Source organism: Physella acuta, unplaced genomic scaffold (assembly GCF_028476545.2).
Source record: "Physella acuta isolate Inbredline_101_S28 unplaced genomic scaffold, ASM2847654v3 ptg000421l, whole genome shotgun sequence".
In the NCBI taxonomy this organism is placed as follows: Eukaryota; Metazoa; Mollusca; class Gastropoda; family Physidae; genus Physella; species Physella acuta.
Genome location: NW_026731940.1, coordinates 752,557 through 775,621, shown reverse-complemented (window position 1 = coordinate 775,621; position 23,065 = coordinate 752,557). Strand labels below are relative to the sequence as shown.

At 35.3% G+C, this 23,065-nt stretch overlaps 2 protein-coding genes across 2 annotated transcripts; both read right to left on the bottom strand.

The window, feature by feature from the left end:
• Positions 1-489: 489 nt before the first annotated feature.
• Positions 490-1,521, bottom strand: LOC131942728 (uncharacterized). Its single transcript, XM_059302648.1, has one exon. The coding sequence runs from the start codon at positions 1,519-1,521 to the stop codon at positions 490-492; it is 1,032 nt and encodes a 343-aa protein (XP_059158631.1).
• Positions 1,522-11,339: 9,818 nt separating this feature from the next.
• On the bottom strand, positions 11,340-12,389 carry LOC131942726 (FMRFamide receptor-like). The gene has a single exon (XM_059302647.1). The coding sequence runs from the start codon at positions 12,387-12,389 to the stop codon at positions 11,340-11,342; it is 1,050 nt and encodes a 349-aa protein (XP_059158630.1).
• Positions 12,390-23,065: the final 10,676 nt, after the last annotated feature.

The window sequence follows — 23,065 nt, the reverse complement described above, 5'->3', positions numbered from 1 at the left end:
ATGGATTAACCCTGTATTACATACTGTTGCCATAGGGCAGCATGACATTGTGAACACAAAAATGTCTTTGAATTTATAGATACACATTAATTGTTGTTATTGTTGTGTTGTATCCCTTTAGTATTATCTACCTTAAATAAATACGAACTCTTACAGTAATAGATATTTTTTAACAATGTTATAAGTATTATAATTATAAAAATGACTTAACGTAGTTCTTCAAGCATTATAATCTTTGCAATAGTTACCCTTATTATGAAAAGAAAACTAACAACCTTGAGCCAGTTAGTTGGTGTGATTTATTAATACTTGGTGCCTTAAAGCCTTGGGTGTAGCCACTAAAGTCGATTAATACTAAATCTACTGGGTTTCAGGAATTGAAACCATTGAAATTGTAGCCATTTCGTCTGTGACGAATAACAAGCAGGTGCAACATAGGGATCTGAAACTGATAGTCACGTTATAAAACGCTTCCCCTTGTGGTGCTGCTTAATATTTTAATCGGCGTCGAAAAAGTTCGCTCAGATTGACTCTGAAGTTTTTGTTCATGACGATGTAGACGACGAAATCGCTGGAGCAGTTGATGCAGCCGATGATGTTGCAAATCTGATTGACTATCAGAGCCGTGTTGGTCGGTGGTTTGTACGCCAGTGTGTACCACGAGTACTCCGGCTTGAACAGGGCAATGGACGCGTACGCTGAGGTGATGACGTAGAGGGAACAAACCGCAAGGAGTATCTTTGTCGTCTTTTGGCTAAAGCTGGAGTTAGCGCTTAAAGCTTTGCGTTTAATGGAAGAGATTTTGAGCTTGATGGATATAATGATACAGCCAAGAGCAGTAAAAAGGGGCGGTATTACCATACTGGTGTATCCAAACAACGTTTCCACAGCAACAACAGCTTTAAGGTTTCCGGAAATCATGGCTGAATTTTCGAAACGTCCGATAGATTTGTTTAAATGTGCGTCCCAGATGTATTCGATGTCGAGCCAGAAGCTGGTGTAGACGAAAATGCTGCTCCAGTAAAGTATGACCGTCCCTAGTACCAGCCACGTTCTTTCTGGTGTGACTATACGATGACAGGACAGAGGAAAAAATATAACAATCAACCTCTCTATCGTGATCAACATCGGCACTGATAGAGCCATCAAACCAAAGGAGTAATCCAAGAAGGTGAATACAGAGAAGAAGATAAACAAGAGATAAGTATCGTACTCAGAAAACCCATCGTAGCTTAGGTGTCCAGTTGCGATATATAGTACTTTAGGTATACTGTTGTAGGCGATGAGGTACACTGTATTACAAAACGCTAGACTGATGAGGAGAATGTTAGATGACTTGTGGATGCCGTTTTTAACCAGGATGATTATACTTAAAGAGTTTCCAATGACGCCAAAGAAAGCGATGACCGGAGTAATAATGTACATTAGTAACTTCATAACAATATCAGTTATTTCATCGCTTATTATATCGCCATCAGTTTTTTCTGCGATCATTGTTGTCATGCTTTCGATTTCTTCCATTTTTCTAAGACAAATAGAACACACCCGTCAAATCATCTAGTTGTCACACTTCATGTAATTATTTTCACCTAAACTTTCGATAAAATAAACAATTTCCCCTCTCTTAAAAAAAATGACATTGTTGTTTTTAAAACTAATTTAGAATTTATCGTACAAATTTAGATATAAATTGTTTTTTTAAATACCGTAAACCATTTCAAAATTATAAATCGGATTTCTTCGTTGTTTACTGTTTGAGAAGCTTCGCTTGTATGTAGCTTAGTTTTGAAAGCAAATAGATGTAGATCTATTGCTACTCAAAATGCTACATACTATGCGTATTGCAGTTTTTATCATTATGTTTGTGCTTAGCAGGCTGTAAGGTAGTCCTCGATATTGTATGCGATTCCCCATTAACAAAATAGTTTCAGCTAACTTTATCCCAACAAATAACATCCTGGGTCTTAAAGCTTCTCCACACTTCAACACCATACCTCGCCGTTTAAACTCTTTCTGTAACAACCCATAATGTATTTACTTCTACACAAAACATTTAAATCTAACCCTTGCCTAAGATGTTGTAGATTTAGTTTTACTTTATATGACCATCTAATGGAAATTTTAGACTTCATCACACTTAGACGGGCCTCTATGATAGTTTGTTTTAATACCATTAAACCCGGAAAAGGGTGTTCTGACTACTATCGATCGTAAATCCATATATGTCCATCTTTTATCACTCAGAGAACTCACGAGTTATAGCTATAAGCCCTGGAACCCATGAAGGAAATTATTCGACTTTATGGGGATATGCTCAATTTTTTATTTTTTTACAATGTAATTTAGCTAAAGCATTTAAAAAACGTTTACCATGTTTGGCACTTAAACGTAAATACGAAACAGAACAACGAAGTTTAAAAACAATTTCTGTTGTCATGGAAAACTGAATAAAAACATCCGCTATTTTGAATTGTTCGGCACTTAAAAAACGCTAAGGTTTTTTTTTTATTTACGTATTTAAAACAATCAAATTAACACTGCTTATGTTTCAGTACATGTTAGAGCAGTGGTTCCCAACCAATTTCGAGTGGCGACCCCCTTTTATAAAAATTAAGTGACCGCGACCCCCATAGAATTAAAAAGCCGAAATTAGTATGGAAATTAATAAGCACTAAAATAAGAGTTTCTAGTAGACTTTCAATATGAACTACTCTTGATAACTGTTTTAATACCATGAGTAAAATTGCCTACTATTCACTAAACATTCGCGGTTAATTTTTTTTAAAGTATTTTTTGTTAACGCCAACCTATGTAATTATCATTATCTTAATTGTGTTTTTAATCAAAAAATAGTGTTCAAAATAAAATTATATTCTCGAAAAGTCAATCAATTTTACGTTTGGATATAAATGGTTAATACACACCAAAATTGTGTCTGAAGTTTTTCATCTTACTCGGAATCAATCATTCTGCAAATCAAAGAATTCATCTTGTAATTCATCGGGAATGCTGGCAACTCAAGGGAAGAAGAGAATGGATAATGCGTCAATGCAGATTCTTTTTTTTTTCAGCTCAGAGAAATAGCGCTGCAGTTCGTTTTCAATAGATTCAAGATGCCCAGAAATTTCTTCTTTCAAAATTTTAATTATCCTACAATTAGATTCATCTGCCACACTGCGGAGTTTCTCAAATTTACAATATTTCCCAGATTTATTTTCTTCGCCGAATTTACAGCTTTGCCAAAAATGCCCCGAGATTATCATGGAAAGGGATAATATTCGTTCATTTTCCCTGAAGCTTCGGCTTATGCTTATGTTATTGTTCGAACACATCTGCTAGGTATGATACTCTCTCCAACCACTCTATATCGTTTTAAGTATACCAAAATGTCTTGTTTCCTTTGCATTTCCAAGAACAATTTGATTTCAGATTTCAATTCAAAAACACGATTCACAACAATTCGTTTGACAGCCAGCGCACTGTAGTGTAGAAGAGCAGAACCTCGTGATCTTTATTCAGGTCTTTGCTCAGTTCTTTGAAGGCTCCAGATTTTATATAATTTACGACTTATACTAGCAATGGAGTCTTGGTGGCGATTGGTGAGGGCAGTGGTTAGGGAGCTAAATCTTTTCTGCTTTCTGAAAGCCCGATTTTGACCTAAACATAGATGGTGCACCATCCGCACAAACCCTCACAGCCGTTTTAACCCATTTTAATAATCCAATTTTAAAAAAAAACGTTTTTATTTTCTCCATGCTATCTTCACAAAAGAGCAACTCTTCTTTGCTATCATCTGCATGAATATAGACAAAGACCAGCAACTGCGAACACGAACTCTCGTCTTTTGATTTATCAACTTGAAAAGCAAACAATGGTGAAAGCTTAATTTCAATAAAAATGTGTTATTTAACATCTACGGACATGTAAGAATTAACTTCACCATCTTCAACATGCAGCGTTTTATGAGATGTTCTCCTATTGTGTTTTTATTTTGCTTGGCATTTTCTGTGGCGACTTCATGTGATGTTTGCACTAATGCTGTGTTTCCTTGGTGAAAACTTCCTGTTCGATCAAGTCTCTTACGTTTGCAACTAGCTTCATACCGACGAAAGAACTGCATATCGTTTTTGGTGTGTTTCGAATGACTCGTGTCAAATGACGTTTTAGTTTTGAAGATTTCATAAATTCGCTTTGCTTCTTCCAGTGATGTTAGTAAAGCCGAATTTCAAAAATTCTTCTAAATATTTATGTTTTGTTTCAAATTACTAAGTTTTAGTATACCAGTTGGCGACCCCCCAGAAAGCCCCCAGAAAGCCCTTCGCGACCCCCAGGGGGGTCGCGACCCCCAGGTTGGGAACCCGTGTGTTAGAGCTTTTGTCTCGACAACTTTTTGATAGAGCTATAGGTCTGAATTCTAAAAGGTCCGAAATATTGCACTATATTTATTACGCGAAAATTCGAAGAAAAATGCATATTTTTAGCGCAATTTCCTTAAAAGAATTGCGATTATTAATTCGTCATTGCTGGATGGATGTGTGTCCGCAGCTTTAAGTCGTATCTCCTACTCAACGAAGCAATATCGAGGACTAGTTCCAAAAGCAAATATGTTAAGCAAGTTCCGAGAATGATTGTGGGCAAAAAAAAAATTCCTGGAATTCCTTCCTGGATTTCCCGGAAAGCCAAAAAACCTCGAAAAAATGCAGTTTTTTTGTCCATATCTCGGCAACCAGACCACTTAGCAACTTGAAATATTTACCAATAGATTCCTGCCATAATTTAGAACAATATTGCCGAAGAAAGTTTTCAAAAATATCCTTTCGTTCGGTCACAAAAAATTAATTAAGGAAATCGCGCTTAAATTGTCACTAGACTTTTTATTAACTTGTTTTACCATAAATAAAACTTTTGTTCTATGAAAGCCATCAAAATTCCCTCGTGACATAAGTTTTTATTATTACATTAAGAATAAATACAGAAAATATGGTGTTAATTGTTTTATAAATAAAGTTAGTAGGTTTTTTAGTGTACTGTTTGACAACCTACAAGCCAACCTACATGTCAACCAAAACCTCAACCTACTCTACAACCTATCCGACAGCCTACTCGCAAACTTATTTGACAACCTACAAGCCAACCTACATGTCAACCAAAACCTCAACCTACTCTACAACCTATCCGACAGCCTACTCGAAAACTTATTTGACAACCTACAAGCCAACCTACATGTCAACCAAAACCTCAACCTACTCTACAACCTATCCGACAGCCTACTCGAAAACTTATTCGACAACCTAGAAGCCAACCTATATGTCACAAAACGGCGAACTGAGAAACATAGTAAAAACTAACTCAACGGTCAGAAAAAAACATAATTTCTGTTTGATTTATAAAGCCAGTTTCCGATTTATCGGAAATTACAATTAACGAATACAAGAGAATTTCAGCTTTTTAATGATGCCAAATACAATATGGTGGAAGATGTCAAACATGTCGTAGCATACGTGTAATAATGGGAAAATATTATTCTTTGTTTTTCATACTTAGGGTCATAAAATACTTTTTTGTTAACATGAATTTTTTTTTTCTCATTTAAGTTCATATTTTCTAAATTAAGAATTGGACAAAGAAGCTACATGTGCAAGAAACCCATTTTGAAGAAAAATCAGAATTTTGGTGATTTTTTTTTCTTGCGCATATCCTTTTAAGCGACTTTCCCATTTACTTTGTATCTGAACCGCGCTTACGTATTACTTATAATCTTAATACGCCTAGTATCAACATATGTATTTCTGAATTAACGTAATCTGATAAATGAATAACGGTTTCTTACTGAGTAAAGCTTTACACTATTTTCAGGCTTCGGATAAAGTGTGACGGCTGATCATGGTATTTTCCTGAAGATTCATCTAGTGTAAAAATAAATTTCTAAAGGATTCGAGTTTCTATTTATCCTGCTGTATTCATTGTAAAACATAAGGTAGATCTGTATGCCCGTTATGTACTGTATTATTATGAATGTAATTTTACATTAGTCATTTTGTGGCTAGTATTAGTAAAATAAATATACCGGATTGTGAATTTATAATCAATGGTAATTTCATTCAAACGAGATTCGGATTTCGTTCCACGATAAGTAAAGGTATCGACCAGGAACAAATTAAAGTAAATGTACAGTGAAATTTAACCCATTTAGTTGTTTGATTTAAAATTGTATAATCAATTTGAAACGCAGCTTTAGGGCTGGAAACAATTTACTGACATAGGCGGTTGGAGAAAATCGTCATCATAACTACAGATAGACCAATGTTATTGAAAACCCAATTATTTGAAACTATCCCCGTCTGAAAAGTCACTAGAACTTATTTTCATTAAATATTTTTAGAATATACAGAACATACCGATGTTTTTAAAATTATATAAGTTGAAATTTTAAATTTTTTAGCTTGGTAATGCACAAATAGTTGCCAAAATATAACTTTAAAAAGACTATTTCTTTAAAAATAAAGATTACGTATAATCGTTTACCGAGTACACAAAATATTATTTTGTTGTCTACCCTGTCTACTTTATTGTAGAATATTCTAGTTGTACTCATTGCTTATATAGTTTGAAGTCATAATACTTTAAACTGTGTTGACTACCGAAAGTTTTTTATTTTCAATAGCGAAATAAGTCTAAACGTACATACGACATGGTATCAGCGGGTTTTTATCAACGTTTCAACGACTTCCGGCTATAATACTTTAAACTATGTTGACTACCGAAAGTTGTTTATGTTCAATAGCGAAATAAGTCTATACGAACATACGACAAGGTATCCGTAGGTTTCTATCATCGTTTGAACGACTTCCGGCTACCGAGCGTAGTACTTTCTTTAAGTGTAAGCAATAACTTCAGTACGATTTCAGTTAAGCAGACGATTTAAGTATAAGATCTTACACTTGGTTTATTTTTAATTTTTTTTAGTGAATTCCGAAATAGGGAAGTGGTGCTAAACTCTATTTCTGGTTTCTATATTACCGATAACTTGAGTGCCATTTCAGTTAGATAGACGACATTTCGTGCACCGGTATAAGACCTTAATCCCTAGTTTTTAGTAATTTTTGGTGAAAAGAAAGTGGTAATTTACGATATTTTCGTTTTCTCAAAAAACCTTAAGAATTTATTTTACTTGATTCCTTTGTCTATCGTCCATCAAGTGCGGAAAAATGCGAGAAAACGTAAGACCACGTATAATGGGCCGTTTGTTTTTTAAAAATATTCTGGTGGGTCAACACTCGGTGGTAATGCATGGGATCGGCAAAGCTCATGGTTAATTATCCGAAAAGTATCGAGTTCAAAACCCAAGGCAGACGATAGTTGCAGACAGCAACTCACCTTCGAAAGACAACTCCAAATTCATAACAAGATGACACGTTATATTTAATTGTGTTGGAGGATTTCCCTTCCAACATTACAGTTAACAATGAAGAAGAGGAAAGAAAGAAGTGTTTTAATTAACTATCATATTACTAATTTTCCGCTCTATTATACTTACATTTATTGCGCTCATTTGGTTTGCTATTCTTTTTAAGAATTTGATAATTTCACACCATATTTTCAAAAAGCACATTCTGTAAAATATTCGCATCAATGTTTTTTCATTAAAAAATAGCGGAATTCGTCACAAACTTCTAAATTTCTATAGCCTGATTGCACTGGAAGTACTGTCCCCCTTACTGTTTTAAAGAATACAAGAAAAAGTTTAAGGGAGATCACTCCCATTTTAGAAGTTCGATTTTTATAAAAGTTCACAATTATTATTTTTACAAAATAAATAAAATGTCAAAAAAATGATAAAGAGTACTAGTTTTAAAAATCCACCCGAATATATACACGATCAACAGGCGCATGTATAGTTGATACGATTCATGACGTATGTGCGTCGTGACGTCAAGGGCTAAACGATATAGAAATTTCAAGATACGTATTTTCTAGCTCTGGCGCACTCTATTATTGTGTCATGCTGTCTCGCTGTCGTATTTGAACGGTCATCAGCCGCGGCCGCTAGTTCTAGTGTCCACACTGATAAAATCTGATCGAAAATCATATGAGTCGGGCGTGTGTCTTGACCTCCGCCGAACCCCTGAGACTGACTCCCCGAACCCCAGGGGTTTGACAGAACCAAGGTTAAAAACTATTGTTCTAGATCTTGATCATAATCTGGGTGATTATACGAGTGCTCTAATGGGCACCAGACTCAAGTTAGAGAATGTGAAGACGGCTGGGCGTAGTTTTGACCACAATACTCCTTCATATGCCGAGGTCACAGAAACAGGTGAAATCTACTTCACTTGCCCCATGATCCGCCAGGTTTCAAAAGGGAACTTTACTTGTACATTATCCGCAATAAAGAGTTGAAGATGTTGTTTTAGCAGTTTTCTTGCTGTTTTCTTGCTTCCCTTTCTCTCGTACTCCGAAATTATGTTCCCTGCTATAGTCCCAGTTATTACTTCCCCTACTCGCGCCCTCCAGATTACGTACCCTGCTTGAGTCCCTTCTTATTATAACTCCTGCTCGTGTTCTATTTGTATTCTCTGTTTGTCCCTCCCCCTTTTCACAATACACAATCGTATATTCTCACTTAAGTGTGGTTTACTGCGAAGTGATCCAAAATACATTTATTGTTGTTCTTTTGCAGATTTAACAGTAAAAGTACCTCGATGTGTTGTGTTTTAATGAGATCAATCATGTTTAAAAATATTTTACTAAAACTGATTAAACAGACATTGCAGTTATTTAAGTTTCTTTTTTTAAACATTTAACCAACAATATTGTATGAATGAGTTTGTAGCTTCAGTGTAAAGCTGCAAAAGTATTTCAAGGAATATACTCTTCGATGGAAATCCTTTTTTTTACTTCTGTATTTCCTAGTAAAACGTTTCTGAAAAATCACAAGATTCACAGAGAAAATGAAATTTATTAAACTTTTCTTTACTGAATACAGACCTTGAAAATGATTGACGTTAATGTACTTTGCTTTTGAAGGCAAGACTTTATTTTATGATTTACCTTATAGTTGGCGAAATCAAATATGTTAATCGTATGTATAAGTTTTAACTGTGTTTTAACATTGTTTTTAAGCATTTAACACATTTTGCAATAATTATCCTTAATATGAAAAAAAATAAAAATAACAGAATTGAGCCCGTTAGTTTGTATAATTTATTTTTTAACTTAATTTTTCCCTACAACAATTCTTTACGTCTTAAACCTTGGGTACAGCCAAACAAGTCGATCACATGGATTTTGTTGGGACGACCATCCTCGTGTAACTATTTCCCCTGGGACAGGTAACAATCAGGTACAACATCGCGACCTGAAACTGATAGTCACGGGATAAAACGGTTCCCCTGTCACGTGGTTCCCGGCTAAAACACGTTTCTTGCTGGATGAGCTGACCTTTTCAACACGACGTTCAAATTGGGTCGACACAGGAAAACACAATGTTGTGTAGTTCACAGGCACACGTCTACATACTCCCTTGTTTAGTGACAATCACACACATTTTTTTTACTAAATCTTGGTTTATTAAAACCATTACACTGTACAATCATATGTAAATATTATATTATACTAGCCTAAATATTATTTCGGGAAAGCTACAATTTTAGACATTATTATTATTGTTAGCGTATTATGTTTTTAAAATGTTTAAAAGCACGTAACAGACAACATACATTATATATATACATAAAGATATATATATATATATATATATATATATATATATATATATATATATATATATATATATATATATATATATATATATATATAATATCGTCATAAGTATTTCCCATTATGTGCACATAGGGCCGGCACAAATAGTTCCCTTCACTTCCGTCTGTTTCCGGGAATGTTCCTTGTAGTTCCCCAAGTCCCGCCTCTGCTACATGGTTCTCCGTCGTGCGCCTCCGTGTCTTCCTTGGCATTCCTTGTTTTAATTTCATTGATGCGTCCAGTTTAGCGCCATTCTTGCGATACCATTTGACGCATCCTTAATTAAGTCGTGCCCCTTCAAGCGCCATCTTCTAATTTTCGATTATTTCGAAAACTGCTTCAATTTCCATCTCTCTTAGTCGTTTATCGTTAGACCAGTGGATGACTTTTATCATTCGAAAGCACTTAGTTTGGAAAGAGTCCAGTGATCTGCTGGTGGCGATTTTACTTTCAAGCATACAGTTTGACGCTAAGGACATTACTTTTAAAAAGTCTGCATTTGTTTTGGTGGAGATTTTCTTCGATCGCCATGTTTTTACATGGTAGCAAATACTTGCTTGAGGCAAGAGCAGTCTTCAACCAACTAAAAAATGTTCGGGGTTCTGGAGATTAAGCCCTCGGAATAAAAATCCGGATTTTCAACACACTAGTAAAACCTGTTTTACTCTATGGCGCTGAGACATGGAGAATAACTGCTTTAAATAAGAAGAAAATACAATAATTTATAAACGCATGCCTCAGATACATCCTGCGAATTCGCTGGCCTAAAACCATCAGAAATTATGTTCTGTGGCAACGGACAAATCAACTGCTAGTTGAAGTAGAGATCCTCCAGAGAAAATGGAAATGGATTGGCCACACACTCTAGAATCCAGTATCCAGCATAACAAGACAGGCCCTCACCTGTAATCCACAGGGCAAGAAGAGGAGAGGCAGACCAAGAAAGACCTGGAGACATGACCTGGAAGAAGACACCAAGAAGATTGGATACACCTTGGAACGGAGAGACTAGCCCAGGACAGAGACGCCTGGAAAGCTCTTGCTAGGGGCCTATGTCCCAGGAGGGACGACAGGCAAACCTAATCTAACCAAATGTTTGCTTGGCTTTAGCTATGTGTTTTAATTTCCTTCATAATTGACATTGCTACCTAAAAATTTGAATTTTATCTCCTCTATTTATGTGTTTATTTAATAGGTTCTCAACTAGTTGTATTTTGCTTTATAGCTTTGTTTTTTTTCTGTCAACTTTGAGTCCAACTTTATTCGCAAAATAAATAAGTTTCTTGCATGTTCGTTTGACTAGTGGCTAGTAGAATTATGTCGTCTGCAAAATCCAGGTCCTCTAGGCTAGTTGTTAGTGTCCATCGGATATCTCTCGTTCTATTTAATTACCTTCAAATCATATGCTTAGATTATTATTATAATTTATTCAATTAGGTCAGACAGATGACTCACATATACCAACAAACAAGTAACATGTACACAATACAATTACCAGAAACACGCACTTCTATCCTGTTATCAAGTTGATCTACTTTAAAAAGTTATTTGTCATTCTTATTTAAGTGCGTCACTGCTTAGTTTTTCAATCGGCGTCGAAAAAGTTCAGTCAGATTGACTCTGAAGTTTTTGTTCATGACGATGTAGACGACAAAGTCGCTGGAGCTGTTGATGCAGCCGATGATGTTGGAGACCTGGCTCACGATAAGTGCCACGTTGGTCGGTGGTTTGTCCGCTAGCGTGTACCAGGCGTACTCAGGCTTAAAAAGAGCGAGGGATGCGTACGCGGAGGTGATGACGTAGAGAAAACAGACCGCAAGGAGTATCTTTGTCGTCTTTTGACTGAAGCTGGAGTTTGCGCTTAAAGCTTTGCGTTTGATCGAAGCGATTTTGAGTTTGATAGAAATGACAATGCATCCAAGTGCTGTGAACAGGGGCGGTATTACCATACTGGTATACCCAAATAACGTTTCTACGGCAACAACAGCTTCAAGATTTCCGGCAATCATATCGGAATTTTCAAAATGTCCGATAGATTTGTTTAAATGTGCGTCCCAAATGTATTCGATGTCGAGCCAGAAGCTGGTGTAGACGAAAATGCTGCTCCAGTAAAGTATGACCGTCCCTAGTACCAGCCACGTTCTTTCTGGTGTGACAATACGATGACAGGACAGAGGGAAAAATATAACAATCAACCTTTCTATCGTGATCAACATCGGCACTGATAGAGCCATCAAACCAAAGGAGTAATCCAAGAAGGTGAAGACAGAGAAGAAGATAAACAAGAGATAAGTATCGTACTCAGAAAACCCATCGTAGCTTAGGTGTCCAGTTGCGATATATAGTACCTTAGGTATACTGTTGTAGGCGATGAGGTACACTGTATTACAAAATGCTAGACTGATGAGTAGAATGTTAGATGACTTGTGAATGCCGTTTTTAACCAGAATGATTATACTTAAAGTATTTCCTATGATACCGAAGAAAGCGATGACCGGAGTAAAAATGTACATCAGAAGTTTCATAACAATATCAGTTATTTCATCGCTTATTATATCGTCGTTAATTAATTCATCAACATCAGCTCCCTCTGTGACCAAAGATGTAATGTTTTCAATTCCTTCCATCTTTCTATACAATAAAAAAAACGTTTAGATTAATACCTTTGTAGCCTTGCTTTTACATATATTTATCTAAACTATAGACAATATAACAAAATGACATTTTCTTCTTACATAAAATGTTGTACATTTTAAAAGAAATGTGGAATTAAATGTTAGGCTTCCGAAATGAAACGCAAGTTGTTCTTTTCTTTCTTTTTTTTTTATGGTTTAGTAAAAAAATAAATCCTTTAAAATCAACAAACGGGAATTTGAATTAATGTATTATAGCTCATAAATGTTTTGAGTATAAATTACATTAGGAATGTGCTAGGTATTCATCACAATCAGGGTTCCTTTTAGACATGTTGCTTCGGTGTGAGCGGGATGGGGCACCTGAAACTTTCTAGCAATTATTAAAGTGTATATTTTCTATTTAAATAAAAAATGCTTTAGGTTGTAAGTCTCGGTGGAGAGTGGGGTGGTGGTGAAATGCCTGAAAGAAACACAAATCGCAGTCAGAGGCAGATTATGGATGTGCGGGCTACAGTTCGTAGTCATCAATGGTTTGTGACCTACCCCTTCCAATACCCCCCCCCCCCCTGCATAACAAAATTGTGTAACAAAGCACAACTAATCGTATCGATAACCGTTACCGTCCTGCGTCTTAATAATTTTCCACCAGACCTCAACTCTCTTTTAGGTCTAGTCTAACACTAGCAGAGGCGTAGCGACCCTTCCCGGTTCCCGGGGAACTTTCAATTTGGCGCCCACTTTCAGTTTTCGATTTGCACCCCCCCCCCCCACCTCATTTATTTTTGTTTTATATTTATAAAGCAAAAATGCAGCTAAAATGATATTTTAATTTGTTTTTCCAACCCATTTTGACTCCCCCTAACGTCGGCGCCCGGGGACATATGTACCCCCCTGCCCCCCCCCCCCCCCCCCTTTCGCTACGCCTATGAACACTAGCCTAAGATTTCTTTACATTTAGTCTTATCATATAGGTCCAGTATCACCTGACCATCTGTAGGATATTTCAGATTCCGTCGCACTTCTCTTTGCCTGTTAGATCATAGGATTCAATGTCATTTATTTCACTACATAAATAAAACAACGCGAAAACTCGATGATAAAATCGAACATTTTACGACATCTAAAAACCTAAAATTTACTTTCAAATGTTTTCTTTGTGAACCTAGTGATCCCGTGCGACAAACTGACGAAAACTAAAAGAACGATTTGTTTGAAATTAAGTGCTGTTCACTTTTATAACATGTACGTAAAACATGTCTCTCTTCGGGACTCATAAATGTTGAAATTGGTCTTAAATTGAACAGCACCTGGTAAAAAAATAAGTTAAATGCTTCTGAGCTGTCTTCTAAATCTAGAAATGTCTAGTCAAACGCACGAGGGCTCCATTAGATTTTAGGGTCATGAAGCACGGAGAGTACAGACCTGAGTATTGGCAATCAATGGCGAGCCAGGAATGAGAAGAACTAACGATATGGTGATCGATCTCTTTAGAATCGTATGAAAATAATATGCAATCTCATAGTGTGGAGGGAGGGGCTGGGATGAGAGACAACTGGTAGTAATGTAACCATTTACCCGCATCTCCCCCACTCCCCCCGGAAAAATAATAATCACAAAAAATGCTTTGATATGAAACATCAAAGAAAGCTGCTCTACCACTGTAGCAGACGTTGGGGGCGAGTCTACCGTGAGCTATAAACACCAACAGACGTAAACCTATAGCTCCCCCACTCCCAGTGGCGGAACTAGAAAAAAAGTGCCACCCCGCAAACAAAAATTCTGGGCCCCCCTCCTACCCTCCTATATATATATATATATATATATATATATATATATATATATATATATATATATATATATATATATATATATATATATATATATATATATATAAACAGAATACAAACATTTGATACTCATTTCTGGCCTGATCGGGTTATGAAAAAAAAATCATTTTTTTTTCACCCCCCCCCCTAACCCCCCTCAATCCACACACGTCCGACAAAGTTATTTTTTGTGGACGCTTAGTGATATTACTATCTTACATGAACTTTCATTTTATTGTAAATAATTTATTTGATGGGACGTTCTATATGAACTAGCCGTTGGTACCCGTTACACGTGAATTATCGGTTTATATATATTTAAACAAATTACAATATATTATGTGTGTGAGTGCATTAGTCTGCTTCGTATTTTTTTTTTCTAGGTTTAGAAATATTTTGCGGTAATGCTGCCAATCCTCTGCTTAGCCGGTCAAAAGACTATAAAAATGAAAGCTTTGTATGTGTAATGGTTTCTCGTGTTATGTTTATTTTAATGTTTTTTTGTATTATATTATTTGTTTTAAATATATTTCCTTTTTATGTTCTGTCAGTTTTAGTATGTATTTTTTTTTAAAATAATAAGTAAGAGAAGAAATTGCTTGTTAATTTGTTTAGTACACATATATTAAAAGGAGCAACCCTTTTTAACTATTTAAAAAAGGGAAATAAGCCACGCAAGTGTTTTGAACGTTTGCCTATCTTTCACACTACAGCTCAGGCATATATTTTTTTAAGCAACAGCATGTGTTAGCTACTGTATAACATCACTAATGTAGTAGATCTGTTTGTTATTTACAAAAGCTTTTACAATCAAGTAAAAAATGCAAGAAAATTATTTTTTAACTATGAAAACTTTATTATGGTCGGCTATGGGCCCCTAACTGGCGTGGGCCCCCCCGCATTGCGGGGTCTGGCGGCACTGTAGTTCCGCCCCTGCCCACTCCCCAAAACTTTAAGGACTTTAAGCGTGTTTTCCATCAGCGTCGTGTTAGAGGCACTGTTTACGTGATACCCTTAAGCTAAATCCCCATAGAATCAAGATGCGGACATGTAAATGAACATAATCTATGAATAACTGTTTCTTACTGACTAAAACTTTACACTATTTTCAGGCTTCGGATAAAGTGTGACGGCTGATCATGGTATTTTCCTGAATATTCATCTAGTGTAAAAATAAATTTGTAAATGATTCGAGTTTCTATTTATCCTGCTGTATTCATTTTAAAACATCAAGTAGATCTGAATACCACTTCTGTACTGTATTATTATTAATGCAATTTAACTAAAGTCATTTCGTGGAAAGTATTGGTAAAATAAATAAACCTGATTTAGAATCAACGGTAATTTAATTTATCCGAGTTTCTGAGTTCAATGGACGATACGCGGAGGTATCGATCTAGAACAAACGACGAAAAGTGAACGCTGTAATTTTTTGAAATACGTAGTTAAACAATAAATTGTATAATCAATTTGATACGTCCCTTTAGGGCGAAAAACAATTTACTGACAAAGGCGGGCGGAGAGAATCATCAGTGCATAAATCGATAACATTGGAAACCAAATTTGAAACTATCCACGTCCGAAAAGCCACTAGACATTAATATCATTACTTTTATTAGAGTTTACAGAACGTATCGATGGTTTCAAAATTAGTTAAGTATAATATTTTTGGCCAGATAATGTCCTCAAACAAAAAAATAGTGGCCAAACTATAGATAATAAGCTGCCCGGGGACATTGAATAGTGACTTGTAATTTACCCAATCTGCTTAATTCTAAAATATTCTAGTTTTACTCAGTTCATAAAGTAGACGATATACTAACAAATGTTGTGTTTATTTTTTCGGTTATCCAATGGGCAGATGAAGTAGAGTTCATGTTTCTAACAGCGGTAATAAAGGGCCATTATAATTTAGTAAAATGATTTGCTGATTTCAGCAAGGGGAGTAACTCATATATACCAACAATTTATAGCAGTGGCTAACTCAGCCTGTGAACTATGCGAGAGGGGGGGGGAGGGGGGGAGAGGAGGGGGAGGGGATTTATTTTCTTCTCGTGCATCAAACATACATCGCTTTCTTATATTTAAAACACAACGTGTATCCTTGTCGGTATTGTGTGAGAAATTATCTCTCAGGATTTATAATGACGTGAGTTGGAATTTTTGTGGAAGCACATATTGAATTATTGGGACATTTTTTTTTATTGTTGGATGCGTTTGACTGTATAGAGTATAATAAAAATTACCTCTCATTTTCTATCTTTTAATGTGTGCATTTCTGTAGGTATAACACTATTTGCCTGCTTTTATGTATCTTTTTAACTTAAAATACAACTTTGCAGTTATTGCAAAAAAAGAACAAGCAATTTATATCCAGTATTTTTTAAATCTCAATTATTGTAGTAGCGAATTTTTAGCAAACTGGGGGTTGGGGGGGGGGGGGGGGTGTCAGCGTAATGCTGTACACATTTTGAGGAGTTGGTGCAGTGGCGTACATATATATCCACAAATATATAGTCGTAGAGAACTAGCTAGAAGTTGTAGTTCAACACACAGTGTTTAAGCCTACACAAATTACATCATCTCCTAATTACCATAGACCAAACCAGCGCCGTGTCACGCTCGACGAGGTCTCTGCCTCCAAACTTCTCTACCAGCCCCTTGCCACGCTCGGCGGGGTTATGCCTTCAAGTTCTCTACCACTGCCGTCGTCCTACGGCGTGGGCATGAATGAATGCCACATTTTTCACGGGCTGACTTCACAAGGGTGGAAGTTAATGCATGCAGATCGGTGTGACGGCGCGATTAGTACTTGCGACTCATGAAGGTTTTCAGGTATGTTGTACGATGTTATGTGTGGAGCGGTAATTAGTAAAACCCCTGACCAGACGCTCTGAGACTTGTGCGTGACTTGGCAAACGTGCCGTGCGGAGATGAAATCCTATTACCTAGGTGGGGAAGTATCGCTCGACCTGTGACCTTTTCACCTTTTGTTAGCCGTATTAATTTTTTTAAAGGGGATATAACCAGCATTGATAAAGGAATAGAATTATGAATAAGCGGAAAACAAGTATAGTTTTGCTGAGGGTTCTTTGAGTTATTAAACACCACACCATTACAAATGTGTATTCTAGAAGTTGAAAAGTATGATTGTATATTTATGTTGTAGTAAGAGGCGAAAAAAAAACACCCCAAAAATAGACCTGAATTTGTTTTTCAATGGTATCGAGGTTATAGTGTGCGTGAGAAAGAAAGGAAGGGGTACGGATTTGACTCCTCGTTGATTCTTTGAAGCTACACCAAATATGTTTAAGTAAACCATCTTAAATGAATGAAAGTAGGCTACAAGTAAGAAAGAAGTATTACTATGTAAATCTGTATCAGTCCTCACAAGCCCATGATGAAAACTGTTATACTAAAGCAAACATACAAGGCAAACTGACGCCGTAAATTACATCTCTGAGGCGGGGGGGGGGGGAGAGAGAGAAAAAAAAGTAGCTACACCAAAGGAAAAAAAGAAAATGTTATAAATCGTGCATATATTTATTTTAATGGTCCGTGTAAAATAATAATATAACAATTATATCTCTAACTGTGTAACAGGACAATGTATGGCGTGGTGAGGGTCTGTCTCTGGCTGTCATGTTCCGTATAAGTATCAGTTGAAGTTGGTGGCAAAACTGGGATTCGTATCCAGATTTTGGGATGTTCAACAGAGTCGCTGCAAATAAAATCAAGGTTTGCAAATAATATAAAATCATTTTAGCTATATTTTTGTATTTATTTTTACATTATTTTGATACTACTTGTGTTCTTCCGAATCTTAGTATTAGAAAGAAACACTAGATATATACAAAAATGAAAATGAGAAATATCCGTGAATTTTGTGTCACCGATGTGTACCCACCCTGACCCTAGACCCAGAGCTAACCGGAATTCTAACCCCATACATACGTAACTAAAAATAGAAACTTTAGATACAAGCAAAGCTCAAGCGGCCCAGTTATTCACTCTTAGCCTTGCGCCATCATGGGGAGGCTTAGTGGGGTGACAATCCTAGGCACCGACCGAAGGGGGCGCCAAAGAAGGTAGAAAATAATTAAAAGCTTATTCTGAGCTGCATTGCTGATTTATACAAAGTCGAAAATACTTGGTTTTACGATCGTATTGCTATACCTCAGAAAAATCAAAGTATTCACATAAGAAATAGATGAACCACGTATACATAAGATAAATTGAAAAATGTTATAACATCTATCATAGACTATAAAGACAAATTATTGATTCTTGTTAGCATTAACCATTTACGAAAAGCTGATTGTGGATTACTATAACATTTACTGTAAGCCTCACAAACAAATGATTGATACGATATCAAACTTTAATATGTCCTATTACACTTTTTAGCGTATACAACAGCTATATTTGAACTCATCTGTTTGATATGTCGGTGCAAATCACATAATTATGAGATAATAATAGAATCGACTCGAATAATGGCATAAACCAACATTGTACGAGGAAGAAATCAATGTTGGATTCATCTTTCAGCACAGCCAGTCTCATCATATAGCACACACTTAAATTACCATCATTGATCAGACCGTTCTGTTCTCTCCTCTTGGCTGCTCCACCAGTTTTTATCTCGCTTCCTTAAGCTGTTACACTACAGTATTTATTTCTACTAAAAAATGCGGTCTTTTACTTGCTACTTCCAGTGGCGAGTGGTAAAACATTTGTCAGAGAAAGACTAGAGGTCGTGACCTGGAAGGTGACACATGGTAAGGTGAGACTGCTGGTCCAACTTTCATGCTGCATGTATGTTGGTGGTTCATGTACTGGAAAGGGAGGGATGGACACCATTAAAAAAAACTCACCCCCCCCCCTCGCTCCCCAACTTCGCCAGGTAAATTTGACTTGTGTGACAAACAGTTAACGCGACTGTGAGGACGCTCATAACTTTTAGGATGGGAAAGTATTGGCACGGTCTTTGAAAATATCAATATTTGGATGGGAAAGTATGGAAAAGATCGTTTAAAATATCAATATTTGGATATAAAATTATGGAAAAGATATTTTAAAACATCAATTATTTGGATATAAAATTATGAAAAAGATCTTTTAAAACATCAAATATTTGGATATAAAATTATGGAAAAGATATTTTAAAACATCAATATTTGGATATGAAAGTATTGAAAAGTTCTATTTAAACATCAATATTTAGAAGGGAAAGTATTTAAAAAGTTCTATTAAAACATCAATATTTGGATATGAAAGTATTGAAAAGTTCTATTATGGGAAAGTATGGAAAAGATCTTTTCAAATATCAATATTTGGACAGCAGGAATCTTGTGTACATGCAAAGGATTCGCTACTACAAAATAAAAAACGGATCGTTAAGGTTGAAAAGGGATTAATATAAGTGATGGAGCAACATATTTTTGAGCTTAGAGATTTTGCAAACATTATTTTTAGTAACAGTTTTCTAAACGCGGATTAAATAATGTCTTTCTAACCAGCAGGATTGTCCCACTGATATTTAGGAGACATTTGCCTCATGTCATGTTGTTTTTTAGGGTTTTTTTTTTTTTTTTTTTTTTTTTTTTTTTACTTTTTTTCTCCATATGTGGATCTCATTTGACGTTCATCCGGTTTTCTAGAAAATGTCGACCATTTGTCAAATTTTAAGCAATACTACTTATCTATATAAAAAAATTTTTTCAAACACACCTCATAATAAAATCCATTGCGTTGCAGCAAAATTAAAAATTCTGTCAGATAAATGTTTTTGTTTTAAGGCTAGGACTATGCAACTTAAATTAAATACTGCTGGGTTTTTAAAGATTTTTAAAAAAATATTAATATGACATTAGTGTTGATGTTTAGATCGATATAATAGTGTTAAGTGAGATTTACTATTTCGATCGAGCGAGAGATCGATGTATGCATGTGAAGGACAGTGCTGGCAGACTCCGAGGCTAAAATTGAATGTGTGTTCAACAGCTTGTCACGGGAGGTAGAAACGAGATTCAACTGTTTGCCGGGAACTAACGCGGGGTTAAAAATAGCTCGCAGGGGAGACAAACTAGTTAGGAAAAACAAAAGAAAAGGGGGATAATTAAAATTTAATTTAATTCGTATAGGAGAGCGCAATATAATGTTCTTAATGCTTGACATTTCAAGTTTTAAACACTTTTTATATTATTGTATTGTAGAAAGGGTGGAAAATATTTTAAAATGGCTGAAAAAAGTATCCAGTTTTAAATTTCAAGAGGTGTACGGAAGAAAAGAAATTTAATCCAAGTTCTACAACTCAAACTGTGCGGGGGGGGGGGGGGAAGCTTTTTTTTTTGGCATGGAAGAAAATCCACAGGGTTAAATAGAAATTCTTGGTGTTGCCAAGTTGGATGTCTGAGTAACTGGTCAGTCATTTGAGAGTGTGAGAAGGAAATGTGTGTGTTTGTGTGTATGTGGGGGGGGGGGGGAGGTTTAGTGTACTTTAAGACAGGGGGTGAATTAGCTGGAGGGTGTTAGAGTTGTGTGACTTGGAAAGCATATCGGTGGTGTTTGGGGGGGGGGGGGGGGCGAACATCCGATCCAAGGGAGGATAAGGGAGAAAGTTGGGGGGGGGGAGGAAGGGGAAGTTAATTAACCGTAAAGAAATGTAGTACTTTTTCTGAGCCATTTAAATATTAGCTTTATCAATCCATCCCTTCATCCTTCCTATACACACAATCGTTTTTTACAAAATATTTCATATCCTGGATACCATAAAAAATCACCAGGTTTTTCTGCTGTTTGTTCTAAATCTGTACTATTTTTAATGATGTTGTGTTGTTGTTGTTTTTTTTTCAACAAAAAAAAAATATATCGATTGTGCGTGACCAGTATCTCCCACTATAACTTGTATTAAAAAAAACAAGAACGATAACTGGCATTTATTACTTTGGTGGAGTCATCTCCCGTGGCGCATCATTTTAGCATTGATTTTTATCTCAGCTTGTCAAAGTCAATGGAGAGGAATTAATCCTGCTGGAGGGTCTGTTATATATAGACTATATATAGCATTTTTAGTTCATTATTATACGACTATAGGTGACACATAATTATAAAATTATCTGCAACCACCCTAGATACAGTGCATTTTATCTAATGTATAAATGCTTGTTAAACTAAACTTAGAATAAAAGATTGATTAACTAGTTCCATACGATTTTGACATTTGATTGTACATTCGTAACAATAAAAAATGTATAAATAAAAACTTATAAGTGTTGTACATTGTTCTGTATGCATTGCTCCCTAGTAGTGATACGACCTCTAAATTATTGGGTAGAGAGGAATATCGTCATAAAGCTTTGTTTACATCAAGTCACACCCCATTGGACAAAATCATCAGGTTCGAGTACAAACAAATAATAAAAAAAAAACTTCACAAGGAATTTTGTTTTAACGGTCAGAGCTGACACGTGTCAAATAGAAAACATGTCTGCTATCTGGATCTGTAAATAGCTTTCTCCTCCATTCATCTGACAGATAACATTCAGGCGTCACCCGATATGGTGGGGATAAAAACAGATTAAACAGGTGGGAGATAAAACTGATAACATTGGTGTGTAACGGGGAGGAAGGTTGGATCCATATATATATATATATATATATATATATATATATATATATATATATATATATATATATATATATATATATATATATATATATATATATATATATATATATATATATATACATATATATATATATATATATATATATACATATATATACATATATATATATATATACATATATATATATATATATATACATATATATATATATATATATATATATATATATATATATATATATATATATATATATATATATATATATATATATATATATATATATATATATATATATATATATATATATATATATATATAGGCATATATATATATATAGGCATATATATATATATACATATATATATATATATATATATATATATATATATATATATATATATATATATATATATGCGTGTTCGTGTTTCATTAACCCCATTAAATCATCGATTTTCGCCTGGTTCGTTTACAAACAACGACATCATAGTTGATTTTTATTTCGTCTACACATTCGAGTAAAGCTGCTGTTTGGTTAAGTACGTCAGTTTAATAGAAAACGAAGGTGACATTTTATTTTTAAATTATAAGTTAAAATTTTCCTACAAAAATGCCCTTTAGCTAAAATAAAATACATATCCCAATTAACAGAATGTTCAAATATAGCAGAAATACTCCTTTTAGCAAAGGTTAGAATAAAACGCTTCAATTCAATTTAAAAGTTTTGCCATAACATCATTTTAATTATCGTTAAAATATCACGGTAAAAGTTTCGCCTCAACACCGTTTTTACCTAACGTTAACATATCACGGCGAAAGGTTAGCCTCAACACCGCCTGATCTTTCACGCAGTTTCGCAGGTAAAAAAAAAAATCCCATTGATAGTTTACCTGGCAATGTGACAGTCAACCTGGCTAACACCCCATTGATTTGAACGCTGTGCGGTGTTGCTAGTCAGACATGCGTGCTGGGGGAGTTTGCTGGACGGTCGTCTGACACAGCGTGTGATGTATGTGTGCTGGCCAGTTGTTGCTAGATCTTACACAACTTGACAACACGGGGATAGGATGTATGGTGTATGTGTGTTCGTGAGTTGTTCGACTTTGGAATATTTGTGAAACGTGTATTTCTTTTAAGCGTGATGTAAGTATATTAATTAGCAGAAAATGTTGTAGCTCAGAAGAATGTATGTGTGTTCATGAGTCGTTGG

Excerpts from the sequence above, each read along its gene's own strand:
- LOC131942728 (XM_059302648.1), bottom strand. The coding sequence starts at position 1,521 with ATGGAAGAAATCGAAAGCATGACAACAATGATCGCAGAAAAAACTGAT.
- LOC131942726 (XM_059302647.1), bottom strand. The coding sequence starts at position 12,389 with ATGGAAGGAATTGAAAACATTACATCTTTGGTCACAGAGGGAGCTGAT.